Source organism: Chrysochloris asiatica, unplaced genomic scaffold (genome assembly GCF_000296735.1).
Source record: "Chrysochloris asiatica unplaced genomic scaffold, ChrAsi1.0 scaffold00092, whole genome shotgun sequence".
Taxonomy (NCBI): Eukaryota; Metazoa; Chordata; class Mammalia; order Afrosoricida; family Chrysochloridae; genus Chrysochloris; species Chrysochloris asiatica.
Genome location: NW_006408610.1, coordinates 6,117,941 through 6,138,045, shown reverse-complemented (window position 1 = coordinate 6,138,045; position 20,105 = coordinate 6,117,941). Strand labels below are relative to the sequence as shown.

Below are 20,105 nucleotides of genomic sequence, written 5' to 3'. Positions count from 1 at the left end.
TTTCCCAACATTTTATTTGTGGTTTTGATTTTTATCTTCCTGATGGGTGTGAGAGGTCTCTGAGACAAATAGTTTGCAGTTAACTGCCCATGTATTGGTGGTTCAAATGCACCCAGGAGCACCATGAGAGCCTGGCAGTCTTCTTCCATACAGACAACAGCCATGAAAGCCCTATGGAGTCATTCTACTCTGTTTTAACATGAGTCAGAATCGACTCTTTACACATAAGGTTGCTTTTTGTTTTGTGGCTGTGAAGTGGTATCTCATTGTAGTGTTGATTTACATTTCCTTGATGACTGGTGATATTGAGCATCTTTTTTGTGTACTTTTATTGGTACATGACACACATTTAACACAAAGTTAACTATTGTTGTCTGCCTTTCCTAAAAAATTACAAATATCTACTACAGATGCCTTTCTCATTAATTGAATGTTTTGTGTTCAGTGTATTTGCGTATCTGTATTTCACCATCTAGAAGTTCTTTTTAGGAGCCCATCTGTTCTTGTCAAATTGGACTGTTTTATTGCTTTGAAAATTGTGAACCTAATAGAGTCATTTTTAAAAAGCGTTGTGTCCATGTGTTTAGTGTATTTTCTGATCATGGCATTATTAAAGTCTGTGTTTTATTTTTGTTGCAGTATTTCACTGGCCTTGAGTGTGGACATAAATTCTGCATGCAGTGCTGGAGTGAATATCTAACAACCAAAATCATGGAGGAGGGCATGGGGCAGGTAAAGAAACCCATTGTTTCTCCATTTTTGGTGAACTTTGTACAGTGTTTAGACCCTTGTACACATATAAATTGATCACGCTTTCAAGATTATGAATCCCATGGATACTCTTCTAAATGCAACTAAAAGATAGCTAACACTTTTTCTATTTATCATTTCAATCTAAGTAATGTTTTCTCATAGGCATTTACATCTCTGTGTCAGGCTAAAGTTGAACAGTTTTGTCAGGTATCTGTCTTTTGTTATTGAAAAACCAATTATTCAGGTCAGAAGTTCTAATTTATATTGATAAGCCCACACACATTATTTTCCTTAAATAGAAAGGGGGAAGGAGTTAGATAACTATAATGTTCAGAAATCCTCAAAACCTAGCAAAGTAGCTGGTGATGATGGGCATTCAGTAATGTTTAATGAAGACATTGTTTGAATTTTAATCAATCTTTTTCAGACTATATCATGTCCTGCTCATGGTTGTGATATCTTAGTGGATGACAACACAGTTATGTAAGTATTTTTGATTGATTCTGTTTGTTGAATATTGGTTTGTTAGTTAAACCAAATTGACTTTACTCAGCATCGCAAAGGGAAGTGAAGCTTTTTAAATGTTTTATTGTATTTTAAGTAAAAGTTTATATAGCAAATTGAGTTCACATTTAACATTTTTCATACTAATTGTTTCATGACCTTGGTTACATTTTTTGCCATATGTCAGCATTCTTAGCATTTCCATTCTGTTGGTTCTGTTTCCACTAATCTAGCTTCTGTGTTCCTCCGTGTTGAGAATTCTCATCTTTGTTTTTGGGTAAATGTTTATCATATGGTCTTATATAGTTGATTATTTAAGGGAGAGGAGCTGAATCTTAAAACTTTGGCCTGAAGAGACTTTCTAATCAACCTTCTTGGTAGTATCAAAGTCCACTTTTAAACATGGTTAAATGTCCAGCCACTATTCTAATAATTGGGAGAAAGATGAGGCTTTCTACTCCCTCAAAGATAATTTTATTATAACTTTTTACTATGAATTGAGTGAAGGTAAACAAGCAAGATCATCAGCTTTACTTTCAACCAGTCGTATGTTTTGTTTCATCTTAATGATTACACTTCCCTCCCTGTAACAAGTTAATCCTGTTTTCACCATTACTTCCCTTTTACACGTTATTTTTCACAAACGAACAAAAAAAATATTTGATGTACACATATAAAACAAAAACTATATATCCATTTAAATGCTCAAAGGACACATTTTGGAAGCCACCCTCCTGCCCACAGGTACACAGCCCTTCTCAATCCATGGACTATAGTCATCAACTGCTCTATCTCTCTATATCATCGCCTCTGCCACCATCACTGTTTGTCTGGGTAGGATCTCAACACGCTCCACTCATGCTTTTCCTTCCTGATGTATCTGGGGTCCTCTGTTCCTGAAATGGAAGATTATCTATTTCCCCCTTTTAGTTACACGTCTACTACAATTACCATTGTGACAATTGCCATTAATCCTGATATTTCTCACATTTGAAGCATAAAATCCTATCAGTATCATCCCTCATCCCCTTTCACCAGACCCATCTGGAAAAGAGGAAGACGTTTCCGTGGGTATTCTACTTTATTCCCCTCCTTCTGAAACTAAGTACGCTCATGAAAACTTGTAAGCCAGTTACTTCATGTCTTTATTTGTTGTAAGTGTCATGGAATCAGTTCCAACTCATAATGACCTGGTCTCTAGGCAGCAGCTGGTAAATTTGAACTGCCAACCTTGTGGTTCAAACCAACCTTGCTGTCCAGTGCTTTATCCCACAGCGTCACACCATGACTTTATAGCCTCCCACCCCCATTTTTGATAGCCAGTGTCTAAAACTTCCCATCCCTGTCAACCCAGTGAGTGCACTGAGGAAATAAGCTTGATCCCTGATATATAGAATCCCTCCATATCAGTTAGAATTTTGAGCTACTGCATCTGTAAGCAAAGGTCTAGTTCCTCAAATTGTAGCAATTTATGCTTGCTCAGAGTATCAAACTACTGTATCTTCATCTGGTCACGTTCTACTCAACTAACCATCCAAGCTAAGTCAGATGTCCTAGCCAGCCTTTCCTTTTCTCTCTCTCATCTCAAGGTCAGCTCCCGTAAAGATTTATAGCCTTGGAAACCCCATTTTGATAACGTTGGTAGTACATGATAACCAGCTATCTTTTGGTACATCAAAGTGGTGGTGTTGGTTGTATGGACACTGAGTTAGTTCCAACTCTTAGTGACCCTGTATAGGCTTTCCAGGGCTGTAAATATTTATGGACTCATCTTTATCCAGCGGAGCAACTGGTAGATTTGAACTGCTGATCTTGGAGTTTGCAGCCCTCGTAATCCCACTATCCTACCAGGGCTCCTTTTCGTAGCTCATAGAATTGAATAATAGGATATGTCAGCTTATTAGTTGAGGTTTTCTGGCAAGCACATGCTGTGATCGGGAGAGAAGTGAAAGGGATTTATTATGAGATACCATCGGTTCAGAATAAAGGTGAGGAGAAGGATCAGGAGTGTGTAGAGAATGTTGCAGGTCTGACACCTATTAAAGAAGCGACAAGGTAGGAGGAATTTGTAAGAAAAACATAGGCTAGGGCAGAGCTCAGAGAGGATCTCTGGCAGAGGAACACTAGTACATAGACTGCTTGTAGGAAGAGTGTGACCCTAAGCAGAAATGACCAGGTCCGGGGACTCATGCCATGTTCAGTTATTACCTGGACTCGAACATTGTAGCTGGAGCCCTGAGCCTCTGTAGCTAGAAACTGCTAGCTAGCTACTCTCCGCCTGGAAGTCTTGCTCTATTTGGTTGTTTTGTTTTGCTTTGGTTGCAGAGTAAGGGGCCAAACCATTTTATTAAGTTTCCAGGGATAACTCTGTAGAATGAGCACTGGACTGCAAGCCATGAGGTCAGCAATTCAAGTCACCAACTGCTCTGTGTAAGAAAGATGAGGCTTTCTGCTCCCGCAAAAACTTAAAATCCCCAAATCACTGTTTGGGGTCTCTATAAGTCAAAACCGACTCCACAGACTTAACAAGAAAGGTTGTTGGCCCAGGATCGGGCAGTGTTTTGTTCTGCTGTGCATAATAAGGTTGCTATGAATCGGTACTGACTCGATGGCTCACAACAACAACAACAACAAATGTTGTGGTGCTGTGGGCTAATGCGACAGACTGCAAAAACGTTTGAACTCTGCAAAAAAGTCACCACCTGCTCCTTGGAAACCCTATACAGGATTGCTATTGATCAGAGTTGACTCGATGGCACTTAACAACAACAATGTATAATTATCCTAATATTTAATTTTTCAGAATTTTGAAGAGAAAACAAGAGAGAGACACTATATTTCATATATTCTATAAAGCCATGTATTTAGAGTATAGTCTTAGAAGAATAATGCATCCAAAGTCATTGCTGTAGAAGATTTTGCAGCTCAAACCAACCTTGCTTGGTTTTTAACTATACTTTTGTTTAAGTACTAGAGTTTGAAAGAAATAAAAGTAATCACTGTCATAGCTTTAATGAGCAAATATCTTAACCTAATAAAGCTATAAATTAAAGCTCACTGATTCTACTTTCTTAAACATCAACCTACTCAGTTTGCTTTATTTGCAATACATTTACCTTTGTTGTCTGCTCTGTGTTAACCCTAGTGTTTAATCTTTCAGTAAATCATACTTTCATTATTGTTTTAAACTAGCATAAATAAGCTTATACAGGGTCGCTGTGGGTCAGAATCGACTCGACGGCACTTAACAACAAATAAGCTTATCTTGATGTGTACTACCTTCCTGGTGGGTTTTTACCTTGTGCTTGGTGCTTTTGTGTTCCTTGTGGACTTCTTGTCCCTCTATTCTTTTATCCCTTCAACAAACATTTACTGGTGCTATACTTATTTGTTAAAAATATAAAGTTATAGTACCTTTCCGCAAGAGGTTCACAATAAGTAATTACATTATATGGTTTAAGTTTTATTTATAAAGGTATTGATAAGGTGCTGTTAGAAGCAAATTAGTTATTCTACAGAGAAAGTAACAGCAAACCAAGAAGAAGAAATGGGGTTAAGTGATGAGGGGTAGTATTGGTTAGGGGGGGAAAAAGTCACTATTTTAAAAATAGGTCACAATCTTCTCTATTAATGATTTAGCTGTAGCCAGAACACATAATAGAGAGATGGCATAGAGTCAGTTCCAACTCATAGGGACCCTGGTTTGGATTTCCAAGGCTTGAAGTCTTTGTGGGAGCAGAAGGCCTCATCTTCCAAGGAGCAGCTGGTGGGTTTAAACTGCTGATATTTCAATTGGCAGTCCAACATGTAACTGCTACATTACTACCAGGGCTCCTTGTGTTTTGTCATAGAAGGTGATAATACTTTGATAATAAGATTTGAATTTTTCAAATACAACTTTGGTAATATAATGGAGGATGCTTTAGACTAGACCATACGACTGGTTAGAAGGCTTTTGAAGGAGTTAAAGATGATAGTGTGGCAGTTTGGATTTGTATGGGGAGAACCTTTAGAATTAACAAAACTTAGGGACAGATTAGTTATTGGGTATGAAAGAAGAAGAAAATCCCTCCAGTATGAATATGCGATTTTTAATTTAGTAGAAAGTAATTTCCTTTTGGTTTGACCAGTAATGGGTAGGTGACCAGTAATTGACAAGGAAGCCATCCCACTAGGAATGAAAGTAGACTTGACGCTTGAGGGTAAAAAAGAGAAAGATGAATCACTGAAAGACATTTAAATGACACTTTAAGACTTTGAGAACCAAAAAGAGCTAAAATGAATAGAGAGAATACTGATGATGGTACATGAAGGGGATTGTAATCATTGTAATGAAACAAAGTATATGATTTGTTGAATGTAAAACTGATCATCTGCCCTCATCATCTTCACTCAATTCACAATAAAAACTTTTATTTAAAAAAAGAAGAATTTGAGAACCCAAGAGAATATTAACAGGAGCTTGTGAAGGAGCAGAGAATCTGTAAAACTTATCAGTGGTGTCACTTCCTGCAGAGGAGGTATCAAGGAGAACAACTAAGATGATTTCCCTGTTATAAAACACAGCTTTTCAAGAATGGGGAATGTAGGAGTCATACTGGTGTGGGTTCAGGTATGAATGGGAAATGGAGTCAGTGTAAAGAAAGGCCTGTTCTAATCTTGCGTGTTTATATTTCTGTTAACTGTTTTACAGATTAGTAAACTGAGGCATTAAGAGGCCAAATAATTGACTAATAACTCATAGTGAATTGTAAAGCCTATAAAGCAGTCTCACCTCAGAACCCCACCTTGTTGTTACACAAGAAGACTTCAAAAAGTTGGTGGAAAAATTGATTAACTTTTTGAAGCACCCTTGTATTTCTTTTTCGTTTCCAAGAGAAGCAAAAGGATGTTGCTTACTATTTTTGAAAAAATATAAATGTGTATGGAAAATGGCACAGGACCCATGAAATTATTTGGAAAATGATGGGCTATGAGTGTTAAGAGTTAGGCGTGGCCAAATCACCCAGTGCGTTCTTGCCTCATGTTAAAGATTTTAATGGAATTGAACTCTGTACATCGTCAATACAGTTCTTCCTGTCTTTTGAAAGTGATTACTGTTTGTTTTTACCTGTTTTGACACTATTTTCCTATAACACTGTCCTGGACCCAGTGAGTTCTAAAAATTATTTGAATTATAGACTGTTTTTGGTGAATAAGGAAAGTCGAGTTGCAGTCACTAGACATTTCTGGTAAATTGCCAAATGGGATCTCAGAAAAAGACCCTCAAAACTTGGGTATATTCCTGTCAACAACATCTCTTTCATTTCATACACTTACTTGGGATAGAGGCCTTGGGGAGGAAGACTGAGAATTGTTATCTTAAGGCACGTCAGAGTCAGAAGACTCTGAAAGAGAGGGATCTAAACTTGGCAGTAGTTGGTGAATCGTTGTTGTTAAGTGCCATGAAGTCCTTTCCAACTTTCAGTGACCCTGTACAGGGTTTTTTGTGGGGTTTTTTTTTTGCACTCTGGCTATAGAATGTATTTTAATCAACTTTTAGAAAACACAGATACATCATTTTTTGACATAATCTCTTGCTTTCCAATACACTCTTATCTGTCAATATGCCTTCAAATTCCCTATAAAAAATGTTTTAGGTTGAGCTGTGAGCCACAGATGAACAGTTGTCTTCACTTCTCCATCAGAGGTGAATCTTCATCCTTAAGGGCTGCTTTCAGGGGACCAAATGAGTGAAAGTCTGATGAAGCAAGATCAGGGCTATAGAAAGGATACTTTAACACCTCAAAATGAAGTTTTTGCAGAATGTCAACAATGTTGGACAGAAGTGTGTGGGTGTGCGTTGTCATGCACGATCACAGTGCCCTTGAATAGCAGTCCTCTTGTGTTTAATCCAAAATGTAGGATTCAGCTCTCCAGTGAACATCTCACTGTAATGAGCACTGCTGGTTTTTGAACCTTTTTTCGTGAGTGTACCAATACTGGCCTTTTGAGAATCCCAGAAAACTGTAATAATCTATTTTCCAGTTGAAGGTTAATTTTTGAACTTTTTTCTTGGTCAGCAATTGAGGATGTTTCCATCCCTGCTGTTTACCCTCAGGTTTGTAGTGATGAGTCCATGTCTCATCACCAGTAATGTGTTGTGTTGTGTTGTTTTGTTTTGTTTAAGTTTTTATTGTGAATTGTATTGTATTTCATTTCATTGTAATGATTACATTCCCCTCCATGCATCATCAGACAACCAAAGGGTACACCCCGCAAGCCTGCCCCCCAACCCCCACCCCCCCGGCTGCCAGCACACAGCCCCTTTCTCTCTCTAAGCCCAGAGTTCCATCTCTCCACATTATCGTCTCTGCCTCCATCTCTGGTGTCACTGCTTTTCTGGGTAGGGTCTTGCACTGCACTCTTCTCACTTGATGGTCCCAGGGACCTCTGCTCCTAGACTGCAAAATCAACCACTCCCTCCTTTTGTTACAAAACATCTACCTTTACATTTCCAATCCTCATAGTCAGTCCTGATAGCAATTATTTACTATTGTACCACAAAATTCTAATCCCCGTCCCAACAGATTGGAAACCACTCAGTGGAGAGTGGAGATTCTGCCTTCCTTTGCGCCCTCTGGATCTAGGCTCCCTCTTTTTTTTTTTTTAAATGTGAATTATGTGATAGTTTACATGGGAGAACATTAGTTTTGCATTCATCCTATTGTATGTCATTTCATTGCCATGGTTTCAATCCTCTCCATGCATCATCAACCAACCAAAGGGTATACACTACATAGGCTCCCTCTTGAAAGCTTTTAAACCAGTCACTTCTTGCCTTTGTCGTCATCTTTCCCGCCCCCCCACCATTTTGGGTAGCCAATGTCTAAGTCGCCCATACCTGTCAAATGTATGTACTGAGGGGGTGGGAATGAGCCTCATAGTAAAGATTTGTTCCCTCTTTTGAGCTACTACATCCATAAGTATAGGTCAAGTTCATCAAGTTGTAGTGGATTACTCTTTTTTTTTTTTTTTTCCCTCCTCTTTCTCCTTCTAGTTGAGTTCTGATCGATCATTTAGCTATTAAAGCCAGGTCAAGTGGGTACTTTCTGCAAGTGTGGGTGTTCTTGTGCATCTCCCCTCACTTCATATCAGCTAGACACTTTACTCACTGCTCTAGTCCTCTGTGGCCATGTCACTGCCTCTGGGCCCAGGAGTTGCCCAGGTCTTGCCATACTGCTAGACAACCAGGTTTCCACCCGGGTTCACAAGAGTCTATTGAACATGGTTGGACTTAGCTCACAACTTCATTGCTGTTTTTCCCCCACTTCCCCTTATTGGTGACCAGTGTGGTCACCAACCAGACCCCGTGCCTGCTCGTGTATTCCCCTTGAGTCTTAGTCTTTGAAGGGGGACCAGACCACTTGCCTTGATGGCTCCTGGGTGAACAGCTTGCTTGTTCTTGTAGTAAATTGTACTGCCATTATTGTTTTTGATTTTTCCTGCCGGTTTTTCTTTTCAAGAAGTATCTTCCTGTACAGGGTTTTTGAGGCGCAGCTGGTGGGTTTGAGTCACTGACCTTGTGTTTTGTGGTCCAGTGCTTATCCTACAGTGCCAAACCAGAAATCCCAGTAAATTAGGGTTATTGTTGTTAACTGCCATTGGGTCAGTTCTAACCCATAGCAACCCTGTGTAGAATTTCCAAGAAAAATGCTGATGAGTTTGAACCACCAGTAATAAAAACTGACTAAAAATAGAGCTCTAAATGTATAAGAAGAATGGTGGGGTTTTTTGTTGAGTGCCTTTGAATCCATTCTTACTCATAGCAACCCTGTGTAGGGTTTCCGAGGAACAGTTGGTAGGTTTGAACTGCCAAACTTGTGGTTTGCAGTCCAGTTCTGTTCCTATGTGGTTCTAAACTGATAGGTACTTTGAAATTACTTTTGATTAATGCAGTTAGATTTGTTGGTAACATCTGTGCATTTCAATATTTTCAGTTTAAGACAGTTTGTGTAGCCATAGCATAAACAATTTTTTAAATTATACTTAAAAAATATGGAAACTAATTGGAAAAACTCCCAAATAAAAAAAATTTTATTCTTTGCTTTTATAGGCGCCTGATCACAGATTCAAAAGTTAAATTAAAGTATCAGCATTTAATAACTAATAGCTTTGTAGAGGTAAGTGATTTCTTTTATTTTCCTTATTTTAATGCAGAGTTCTATTTGTTAATCCAAATGTTACTGTTTTTCTTTATGTAATGTACTCTTGACAATAAGAAGCATCTTTACTATATGCTTGGATTATATGTTTTATTTTGTAACATACCAAAATATCTTTATTCTCAAAGGAATGTGACAAACCAATTAGTAGATGTCTCTTCAGAGATCTTGATGATAACATGTTTATATATTCATTCTTTATCCTTCTTTATGCCTATTGGAGAATTGTAGCAATCATATATTCAGTCATGTATGGAAGTCTGATTCTGCTGTCTCGCTGCTTGTTTTAGGGTTCTTTGCCAGTAAATTATTAACAAAAATTATTGTTATATGTTTTTATGATTTTTCTTTTTTATATCAGAGCAGAGATTGGCAAACTGCAACCTGCCTGATTTTGTAAATCAGGTTTTCATGGAATACACCCATGCCTGTTTCTTTGACTGCTTTTGAATTACAATGACAGGTGGCATTACAGTGGCACACGGCATAGTTGCTACAGAGACTATTTGTGCCATTCTCTGTATAAGAGCATTAAATCTAACTTAGTGTATCAGTTTGGGAAAGTAAATTTTATTTCTATTAGGCAGTAAACAGAGGTGGTCAGATCTTCTAGACAGCATTATTTTAGAAATAGTTTTGTTGTTGTTGTTTTGAGATGGATAATGGACTTTCGAATACTGATGCAGAGTGTTAATAGAGCTATGTTTGGTTCTAGAGTAAAAACATTTCAACTTTATGTTTCCTTTTGTGATCATTATGCAAGTACTATTTGATTATAATTGGGTAAATTCTGTGAAATAAATATATAGGATTCCATGAGAGAACTTTCCTTCTCATACCTAGACTGGTGTAGACAGTTGTCAGAGAAGGGCTCCTTGCATGAGTACTGTTTACACTTTGACAACATGTTTTAGCTCAATAAAGTTTGAAAAAAGAAAGAAACCTTTAAGAATGTAGTTTTTTTGCCTGTGATGTGTAGGAATTGACTTTTGTTCTTAAAGTAGGAGAAGATATGTTTTTTTGCACCTTACTGAGGCAGTTTCGACTTAAAGTGATCTTGTACAAAGTTTCTGAAAAGCAGCTGTTGGGTTTGAACTGCTGACTTTGCTGTTCTCATTTCTGTGCCAAGCCTAAAGTGCCACACCAGCTGTGTAATGATCACTAGCCACTTCTTGGAAACTCTATACAGGGTCACTATAGGTTGGAACCGACTTGACGGCACATAACAACAAAAACAATGATTCCCCTAGTGGATTTGTTATTGTTGCTATATTCCATGGAGTCGGTTCCGACTCATAGCAACCCTGTACAGAGTTTCCAAGGCTGTAAATCTTTACAGGAACAGAAAGCCTCATCTTTCTCCTGTGGAACAGCTGGTAGTTTCAAACTGCTGACCATGAGATTAGCAGCCCCATTCATAACCACTACGCTACCAGAGCTCCTTACCATTAGGTAAGGATAAGTATCCTATAATTTAATTTCTCAGAATTTTGAAGACAAAACAAGAGAGTAAAGTCATGTATTTAGAGTAGCTGTAATCTTAGAAGAATGAATCCAAAGTTGTTGCTGTTGAAGATTTAAATTTTGTTGGCAGGTTTTTACTTACATTCTTGAGTCACCATCACCTCCTTTCTTCTCAAGATACTCCACCTTGCATTAGAGAAGCAGTGTAAATAATTGCTCGGTGTCCTAGACATAAGTTACCTGCTTCGAGGTTTAGTTTGTTTTTGTTTTTATTTTCCAATTTGTCTTTCAGTGCAATCGACTGTTAAAGTGGTGTCCTGCCCCAGATTGCCACCATGTTGTTAAAGTCCAATATCCTGATGCTAAACCTGTTCGCTGCAAATGTGGACGCCAATTTTGGTAAGCTAGTAATTTCCTCAGTTGAAATAGTTCTATTTAATCTTTTTTTTTTTTTTTTAAAGTTTTTATTGTGAATTAAGTGATAATTTACATGGGAGAACATCAGCTTTACATTCATCCTTTTGTATTTCCTTCCATTGCAATGACTACAATCCCCTCCATGCGTCATCATTCAACAGCATTTGCTTCCAATCCCGCTGGGGTTTTTTTGGATGTACACCGAAGCACTCAGGAATATATAACCATTCAAAGAACCAAAAGGCATACCCTGCAAGGCTGCCTCCCGGCCACCAGCATACAGCCCCTCTCCCTCCTTGAGTCTAGATTCCCCAGTCACTTCATCTTTCCGCGTCATCGTCTCTGCCTCCATCTCTGGTGTCGCTGCTTCTCTGGATAGGGTCCCACACCCGCTCTTCTTCCTTGATGGTCCCAGGGTTCTCTGCTCCTGGACTGTAAGATCAACCACTGCCCTCCTTTTTTTACAAAACGTCTTCCTTTGCATTTGCTGCATTCACAATCTGTCCTGATAGCAATTATTCACTGTTGAATCACAAGTGTCTTATCCCTATCTCATTTCACCAGTCCCATCTAGAGAGGTTGGAAACCACTCAGTCGAGATTCTACCTTCCCCCACACCCTCTGAAGCTAAGCTCCCTCTTGAAAACTTGCAAGCCAGTCACTTCGTGCCTTCAGAGCACTCCCCATTTTGGGTAGCCAATGACTAAGCTGCCCAACCCTGTCAACCCTGCATACAGTGGAGGTGGGAATGATCCTTCCTGTAAAGATTTGTTCCCTCTTTTAAACTACTACATCCATAATTATAGGCCAGGTTCTATAAATTATAGCAGATTATACTTTTTTTCCCTCTTCTTTCTTCTTCTAGTCAAGTTCTGATCATCAAGCCATTGAAGCTAGGTCAAATGGGTACCATCTTCAAGTATGGGTGTTATTGTGCATATCCCCTCACTTCATATGAGCCTGGTAGCTTCACTCTCTGCTCTAGTCCTCTGTGGCTATGTCCCTGTGCATGGGCTCAGGAGTTCCCAGGTCTCGCTACATTGCTGGCCAACCTGGTCTCAATCTAGGTTGACAGGAGTCTGTTGAACGTGGTTGAACTTAGCCCACAACGTCATTGCTGTTTTTCCTCCATTTCCCCCTTATCGGTGACCATTGTGGTCACCAGCAAGATTACATGCCTGCTCGTGTATTCTCTTTTGAGTTTCAGTCTTGAAAGTGTTTTACCATGAGGGAACTTGATTGTTTGCCTTGATGGCTCCCTGGTGAAGAACTTGCTTGTTCTTGTAGTAGTCAGACTGCTGTTACTATTTTTGATTTTTCCTGCTGGTCTTTGTTTCAAGAAGTATCTTCTGTTTCTCTAGCTGCTCTAGGCTGCTACTTAGTCTTGACAGTAAAGTAATAGGACAAACAAAAACATTTACTTCCGTAAATGATATTCTTTTAAAATAATGCATGTTTCTTTTATATAAGAATTGGATGATAGTCAGTACCACTGAACTGTACATGTTAATGGTATGTGTTTTGTGTATATTCTCAGCAACAAAAAATTAATTTAAAAATTAATGGGAAAGCTTTATCTTAAGCCATTTTCCTTATTTCCTTGTTGTTCCTACTTTTGAATGTATTTTCTTTTTTGGTGGGGAGCCACAATATAATTACATTGTCGTCCTGTAAGCTATATGGGTATAGCTTACAGATCTGGGTTAAGAACTCAGTCCTCATTTCTGGTTGATTGCTTATTTTATCAAGTTACATTTGGTTCCTTAGGACTTTTGCTCTCCTTTAAATTATCTTAGAAAATGAAATTACACAATTAAGATATTTTAAATTGTTTCTTACCCTGAGAAGTTTAATCTTAACTTCGAGAAAGAAAATGTGTAGATCACTTTGGAACATTGAAACATGGTTGATGAAACGTGCTTTTTAACAAAGATTTTCCTATGGCTCTTCTACCCCCAGTGTATATTTTTTCATCTAAACATCTACAGAATTAAAATAAAACATCATTTATAATAAGTATTTCTACAATGGATGAATAAACTCACTGAAATTTAGTATCTGTAAAATACATGTGCTGTTGTGATGAGTATTTGATTTTAAGGTTAAATATGAACTGTTGTTCTAGAATCTGCCCTATAGAGAAAGGATGGAGTCTGATTGGTTCCATAGCCACTTTCAAATGTATCTTTAGTATGAAATATTTCAAAGAGATAATAGAGGTAACAAAATAACAAGGACCACCCGCTATGTATCTCCAGTCAATTTAGTTCAATTGTTGTTTGGTTTGTTGTTGAGAAATACAATGTGGTATACATTTGAAAGTCACTTTTTCTTTGTTCCATCCCATTCCCCATATTCCTATCCAGAAGTAATCATTATTACTTTATTAAAATCAATAATTAACTCTTTTACACAAAAGATTTTGACATTCCCAGATTTTTTGATGAATCCCTGAATGATGCATATGGTTGCTTTCTGAAATGTTGGTAGTTCAGACCCAGCCAGAGATGCCTCAGAATACAGACATGGCAGTCTGCTTCAAAAAATCACAGCATTGAAAACTTTTCACCTACTCTGCATACATGGGGATTGTTGATTGGGTTTAGAGGACATTTAGCGCCCTGGACTTCTTTTTTTCTTGTTTTTATTGAGACACTACCTTAGCAACAGTTCTTATTGAGACTGACTGCACTTTTATCAGTTAGAATAGTTACAACAAATAAATATAAATACTATTAAAACAATACTGAGTTTTTTGGTCTTTACAGTTTGGTGGCTAATTAGATATTTATTATGAAACTGTCGTTAAAGCAGCCTTCATGCTCTTATAGTCATTCATTGTACATACATTGATTTAAGTGCCTATTGATACTAGTCAGAATGCTAAGTTCTAGGTAATTTACTGCAGGATTATATAGAATGACTCCTGCCCTTGTATTTACCAGTCATTGGAAATTGGTGGAGGCTGGGGTCTGTTGTGGTTCAGTGGTAGAGATCTTGCCTTCTGTTTAGAAGACCAGGTTCAGTTCCTCCCAGTGCATCTCCAACACAGCCAACACCTGTCTGTATCATTGGAGGCTTATGTGTTGCTATGATGACAAATAGGTTTCAGTGATGCTCACGGACTATGAAGAAAGGCCTGGCAATCTAGTTCTGGAAAATTGGCCAGTGAAAACTTGATGGATTACAGAGGTTCAGTCCCAGTGTGGTTGAATGGGATCACTGATTCAGGGCCAAATCAACAGAAACCAACCACAGAAATTGGTGGACTTATAAACCATGGAAGTGGTTGATTGGTTTGTTTTATTTATTAAGTCTGTAGGACTGATTGTATCTAACTCTTTGTCACTTAACAGCTTTAACTGTGGAGAAAATTGGCATGATCCTGTTAAATGTAAGGTAAGTTTATCAGGCATTTTCATTTAAAAATAATGCTATGGGGAATTTCTATGACTTAAAATCTCAGCAGTGATTATAGGGATTCAGGGAGCATTCCTCAAGAGCAGAAAATAAGGAATCAAGCTCCAATTGTCAGGGTAACCATGATTAAAGCACCTCCCTTGGCAGGCTTTGTAATGTGGTGACATGAAACACAAACCTTGGAACTGAGCTTTTCATCAAGTTCTAGGTTCCTCACTCAGCTTCAATCAGTGAGAATCCTGCTTTGGTTGTTTTTTATGTACTGGGAGTCCTGGTGTGGTGCTGTAGGATAAGGACCATGGTTCCAGCTCACCAGCTGCTCCTTGGAAGCCCTATACACATTGCTGTGAGTTGGAACCAATCAACGGCACTGTAACAACTGAATACTATATATGAGAAATAAAAAACTCCCTGGTTCAAGAGGAAGTAAGAATAGTGATAAATGCCTTTGGCTTTTACATTTAAATTTGTAGTTAAGTCCTGAAGTAATGTATTATTCCTTTCATGATATTCCTTTTTATAAGTCTTTTATTATACCCTAACAGTTGTTGTTTTCAAACAGTGGTTAAAGAAGTGGATTAAAAAGTGTGATGATGACAGTGAAACCTCCAATTGGATTGCAGCCAACACAAAGGTTGGTGTTTTCCCTCAGCACCTCTTGATAAGGAAACTGACAAAGTTAGGTGTATCTGTCTTATAACTTTAAAGGTTGTAATGTCACCTAACTACACCAGCATGTGTACCTCTCTCCATTGCGTTTTCAAAATGACTACCTATTTAGTAACAAAATCGGCAACTTTCCCTTATTTCCGCTTGAGCTTGTGTTAGCCTCTGTTAATTTTATTTTAGAATACTGAGTACTGAACTACAGTATATATCATACTATGCTTTAGAAGTTTTCTTCTTCAGGAAAAGCATTCATTTCCCATAGAGGGAAAAGCTAATAGCCATTTTCCAGTCTGGGGTTTGAGAGTGCTTCTTTGTTGCTTTGGAGTCCGTATGTGTTGTAGAGCTTACTCCCTCTAGCTTGGTTCTGAAGAAGCTCTGGTGGTGCTGCACAATTGTTGTTGTTGTTAAGTGCCGTTGAGTCGGTTCCGACCCATAGTGACCCTGCATAGGGCTTCCAGGGTACAGCTGGTGAGCTTGAACTGCTGACCTTGCAGTTCAAATGTGTGCATTAACCCACAGCACCACACCAGGACTCCACGATAGACACTGTTAATCACAAGGTCAGCAGTTCAAACCCACTAGCTGCTACACAAAAGAAAGATGAGGTTTTGTGCTTTTGTAAAGATTTACAGCCTTGAAAAATGTATGCGTGATGTTATGACTTGGAATTACCTTGATGGCAGTGGATTAGCTTGGTTCTAAGGAGCCCCCGGGCAGCACAGTGGTTAAGTATTTGGCTGCTAACCAAAAGATTGGCAGTTCAAACCCACCAGCTGCTCTACTGGAGAAAGATGTGGTAATCTGCTTCTGTAAAGATAACATCCTTGGACCACCCTATCAGGCAATTCATATTTATCCTATAGGGTCACTATGAGTTGAAACTGACCTGAAGGCAGTGGGTTTTAAGCTTGGGATTTACATTCTTGAGAGCAGAGCAAGTGAGCAGCTGTTAAGTTCTTATTGCATAACTAAACTAGATAGCGTTAAACAAAGATACTTCAACTAAAAATTTATTGATACTTGATTCAATCAACAACACTAACAACAGCGTAGGAATGCTTGGTTTTTTGTTTTGTTTTGTTTTAATACATTGCTCTTGACACTCATTTCAAACTGTAAGCTCTTTATGACCATGAACAAATTCCTTGATCCTGGATGTAGGTGCCTTCCCAAATGCAAGAGCATTTGAGTACTCTTCTTAAAGAACAGTTCTATATTTTATCTATATGGATACTAACTTCTGTGAGGAATGATAGACTGATTCATGGGCTATTTCTCTTTAGTATTGTGTTTACATGTGAAAACAATGCTTTACAGAATGCTCTCTGAGTTGTTAGACCAGTATCAGAACTGCACTTTTTACCCCCTCAGTCACAAGACAATGGTAGGAATAAGATGTACTGAAATGATGATACCACACAATGTTACACCATTAATACCTTGTTCAACCCAAAAAGGTTAAAACTAACTCCTTAAACAGATATGAGAAGTTAATGGCATCCTAGTATATTAGGCACTTAACACCATTCGGTTAATTACAATCAGGAAATGTAGACTGAAGCAAACATTGTATGACTGGGATCTACTTATTTGGGAAAATGTCTTATCTTGGTATTTTCAGAAATTTAATTTTAAATAATAATGTTTCTTTAACTTTTTATTGTGAATTAAGTGAAAGTTTGCAGAAGAAATATCAGTCCCACATTCAACAGATCATATATTTTGTTGCATGATACTGTTTGCAACCCCTTCCATGTACCATCAGTTAACATGTACCCCTGTTCACTTTAACTCTTGCCCTGCTCCCACTGCCTTCATCTTCCCTGTGCCAACCTTGATGTATATGCCTTTACCCATCACCCTAGTAAACATGTGTTTACCTTCCTGCCAGTGAGTAATTTTCCCTTCCCTTCCATCCCTGGTAATTGTCGTAAAATGCTTGTTTTAGTAAGAGAACCTCCTCTTAACTTTTTACAACAGTGGTCTCATGATGTTTGTCCTTTTGTGATTGACTCATTTCACTCAGCATAATGCCCTCCAGGATCATCCATGTTATGAGGTGTTTTACAGATTCATCAAAATAATGTTTTTAAATTGCCATGTTGACAAACTTAAAATAGTTTGTGGTCAAAGATAGTCTGTTTCTCAAAGAATGCCAAATTGTGCAGAGAATAATTAAATGGATGATGCTTCCAGTAGAGGTTACAAAACTTATTTATATGCTAGTCATGTGCTTTATGTGCTATTTATAATTTTAATAAAAAATGAGTGGTTTTAATTTTCTAAGTATTTCAGAACAAAATTAGACCTAAAGGGCAGTGGCTGTGGCTCACCAGTCATCAAGAACATGATAGGGATTTGGGGGTAAAAAATAGAGCTGATCTTTGTAGCACAGTTGTAAACAGGCCACATCGGGCCAAAGGCAGTTGGGAAATTTGGTAGACACAAGAAGGATTTACCAGTCAAGGCCTGCTTTCCTGCTTGCCTTGCTCTTACATCCACATTGCTTGGTTTTGAATCTTGACTATCTGTAATATGAGTGTGACTTAGGACTAGTTCATTCATTACATATAATGGTAAATGACAATAGCAGTAGTGCTGCTGTAAGAATTGTGAGTTGATGAATATAAATAGAACACTGAGATCAGTGCACTAGGATATAGTAAATGCTTAATAGTTATTTCTAGCTGACACAAGAAAAGAAAAATTGTTTTACCTCCCCTGAAGCTACTATTGCTACATATATGATAAAAAGTACTTGTAATGTTTTTATCTCCAACCCCACAAAAAAATCCTCAGAAGATTGTACACTTAAAAGCCAGTAATGATAATCACTGATTTTTAATTGTGCTTATTGTGTTGGACACTGTTCTAAGTTGTTATACATGTACTTAATCACAATAAATACTATCTATGAAAACAATAAGTTGTTTTCGGTGGTTGTAATACAACCTAGTGTAGCATTGACACCAACTTTATAGTTTCTCTTCATAGGAATGTCCCAAATGCCATGTCACAATTGAGAAGGATGGCGGTTGTAATCACATGGTCTGTCGTAACCAGAACTGTAAAGCAGAGTTTTGCTGGGTGTGTCTTGGCCCTTGGGAACCACATGGATCTGCCTGGTAGGTTGGGAAAATGAAGGGAAGAGTAAAATGTCCACTTAAGTATCTGCTGTGTGCCGAGAATTAAAAAAAAAGACTTGTCTACCTCATTAAGATCACTATCTAGCTTGGGAGATAGGCTAGATAAACAGCAGTGAACGATCACTGTTATAGGCAGGGTGATTTCAAGTGACACAGAAGGAGGGCTTCATTGGGCATATTGCACGGAGGTGAAAGTACATCCAGGGGGAAAGGACAGCATTAACTAAGGCACAGTGATGGGAAAGTACGTGACTTGTTCAGAGATTTCTGAACTATAGGCAGAAGTTCGGAGTCCTGCTGTGGCACTGGGCTGCTGACCTCGAGGCTAGTGGTTCAAACTCACCATTCGCTCCTTGGAAACCCTATACAACAGAACTGACGTGGCAGCACTTAATAACCACCTCAAGCAAAAGTTAAAAACTAACAAGCTGTGAACAAAACCCAACTTGCAGGTGTGTTTTATTTACCCTGCACATCACTTAGATTAAAATTTGGAAATTCTGGCCCCTCGTCCCCAGATCCAGATTGTTTTGTTTCTCTTTGAACAAGCTTGCATTACTGTTTGACAACCTTCAATTGATTGGCACCTGTTTTGGTTGGGCTTTTACTTTCTGATTTGCTGTATTTCCTCAGAAGAACAGCATAATGTCATTTACATTGATGGAGATAGCACCTTTGTTTTATTTAGTAAATGAGATGAAGGGTTTTAAGTGGGAATGCTGTTACCAGATTGGTAATTTAGATTGAGAAGGCTCTGTATTGCGTTCTTTACATATGAAGGAGCTTCTTAATGGTTCAAAATTGACTGGGTAAGTGGAAGTCCTGGTGTGGCACTGTGAAATAAGCACAGGACCGCAAGGTCAGTTTGAACCACAAGGTTGGCAGAGCAAACACACCAGCCACTCCTCAGAGACCCTATACTGGGTCACTATGAGTCACAACCAACTTAATGGCACTTAACAGCCAACAACAACAAAATGCAAGTAAAGACAGTGAGTGTGCCACTGTTAGAGCCAAGGAAGGGTATTTGGGATTTAGCCAGGTTTAGGCAAAGCGCAGGACTACAGTCCTCCCAGACATGAAAGTCACCCTGTAAACAAGTCTAATGAAGGAAGACTAATGAGGAATTTGCTGCTTACAAAGATATAGCATTTGTTTAAGGCAATCTCCTAGCACATTTCAGATTTTAAATGAGCTGCTTCAAAACCTTAAAAAGGTACATAAGAAATGATGGCTGCAGAAGAGTGGCCTGGATCAGGGCAGGGCTGTCATATATATTCCCTGCATATTGCCTTGACCTATTTCTGACTTTACAAATGAATCATGGCATACGTCCCTTCTGAAATCTGAATATGCTGAAGAATCCTCAAAATAGCATTTCAGGTAATGTTATCAGTCATATGAGTGTTAGCAGAGTGAAGCCCAGAATGACTTGAGGTTATAAATATCTTTTTCAAATACCGAAAAGGAATGTTGTTAAGAATATATCAGAAGAAGATGCTGATGGAGAAATGTTAATAGCTGACCA

At 38.3% G+C, this 20,105-nt stretch overlaps 1 protein-coding gene across 1 annotated transcript in view; it reads left to right on the top strand.

Moving 5' to 3' along the window:
* Positions 1–20,105, top strand: part of ARIH1 (ariadne RBR E3 ubiquitin protein ligase 1) — a 116,369-nt gene that overhangs the window by 82,456 nt on the left and 13,808 nt on the right. Inside the window, exons 4-10 of the mRNA XM_006866515.1 lie at positions 640–732; positions 1,181–1,236; positions 9,353–9,419; positions 11,218–11,324; positions 14,699–14,741; positions 15,325–15,396; positions 18,426–18,556. Of these exons, the coding sequence (XP_006866577.1) occupies positions 640–732; positions 1,181–1,236; positions 9,353–9,419; positions 11,218–11,324; positions 14,699–14,741; positions 15,325–15,396; positions 18,426–18,556 (569 nt within the window). The remainder of the gene's footprint in view (positions 1–639; positions 733–1,180; positions 1,237–9,352; positions 9,420–11,217; positions 11,325–14,698; positions 14,742–15,324; positions 15,397–18,425; positions 18,557–20,105) is intronic.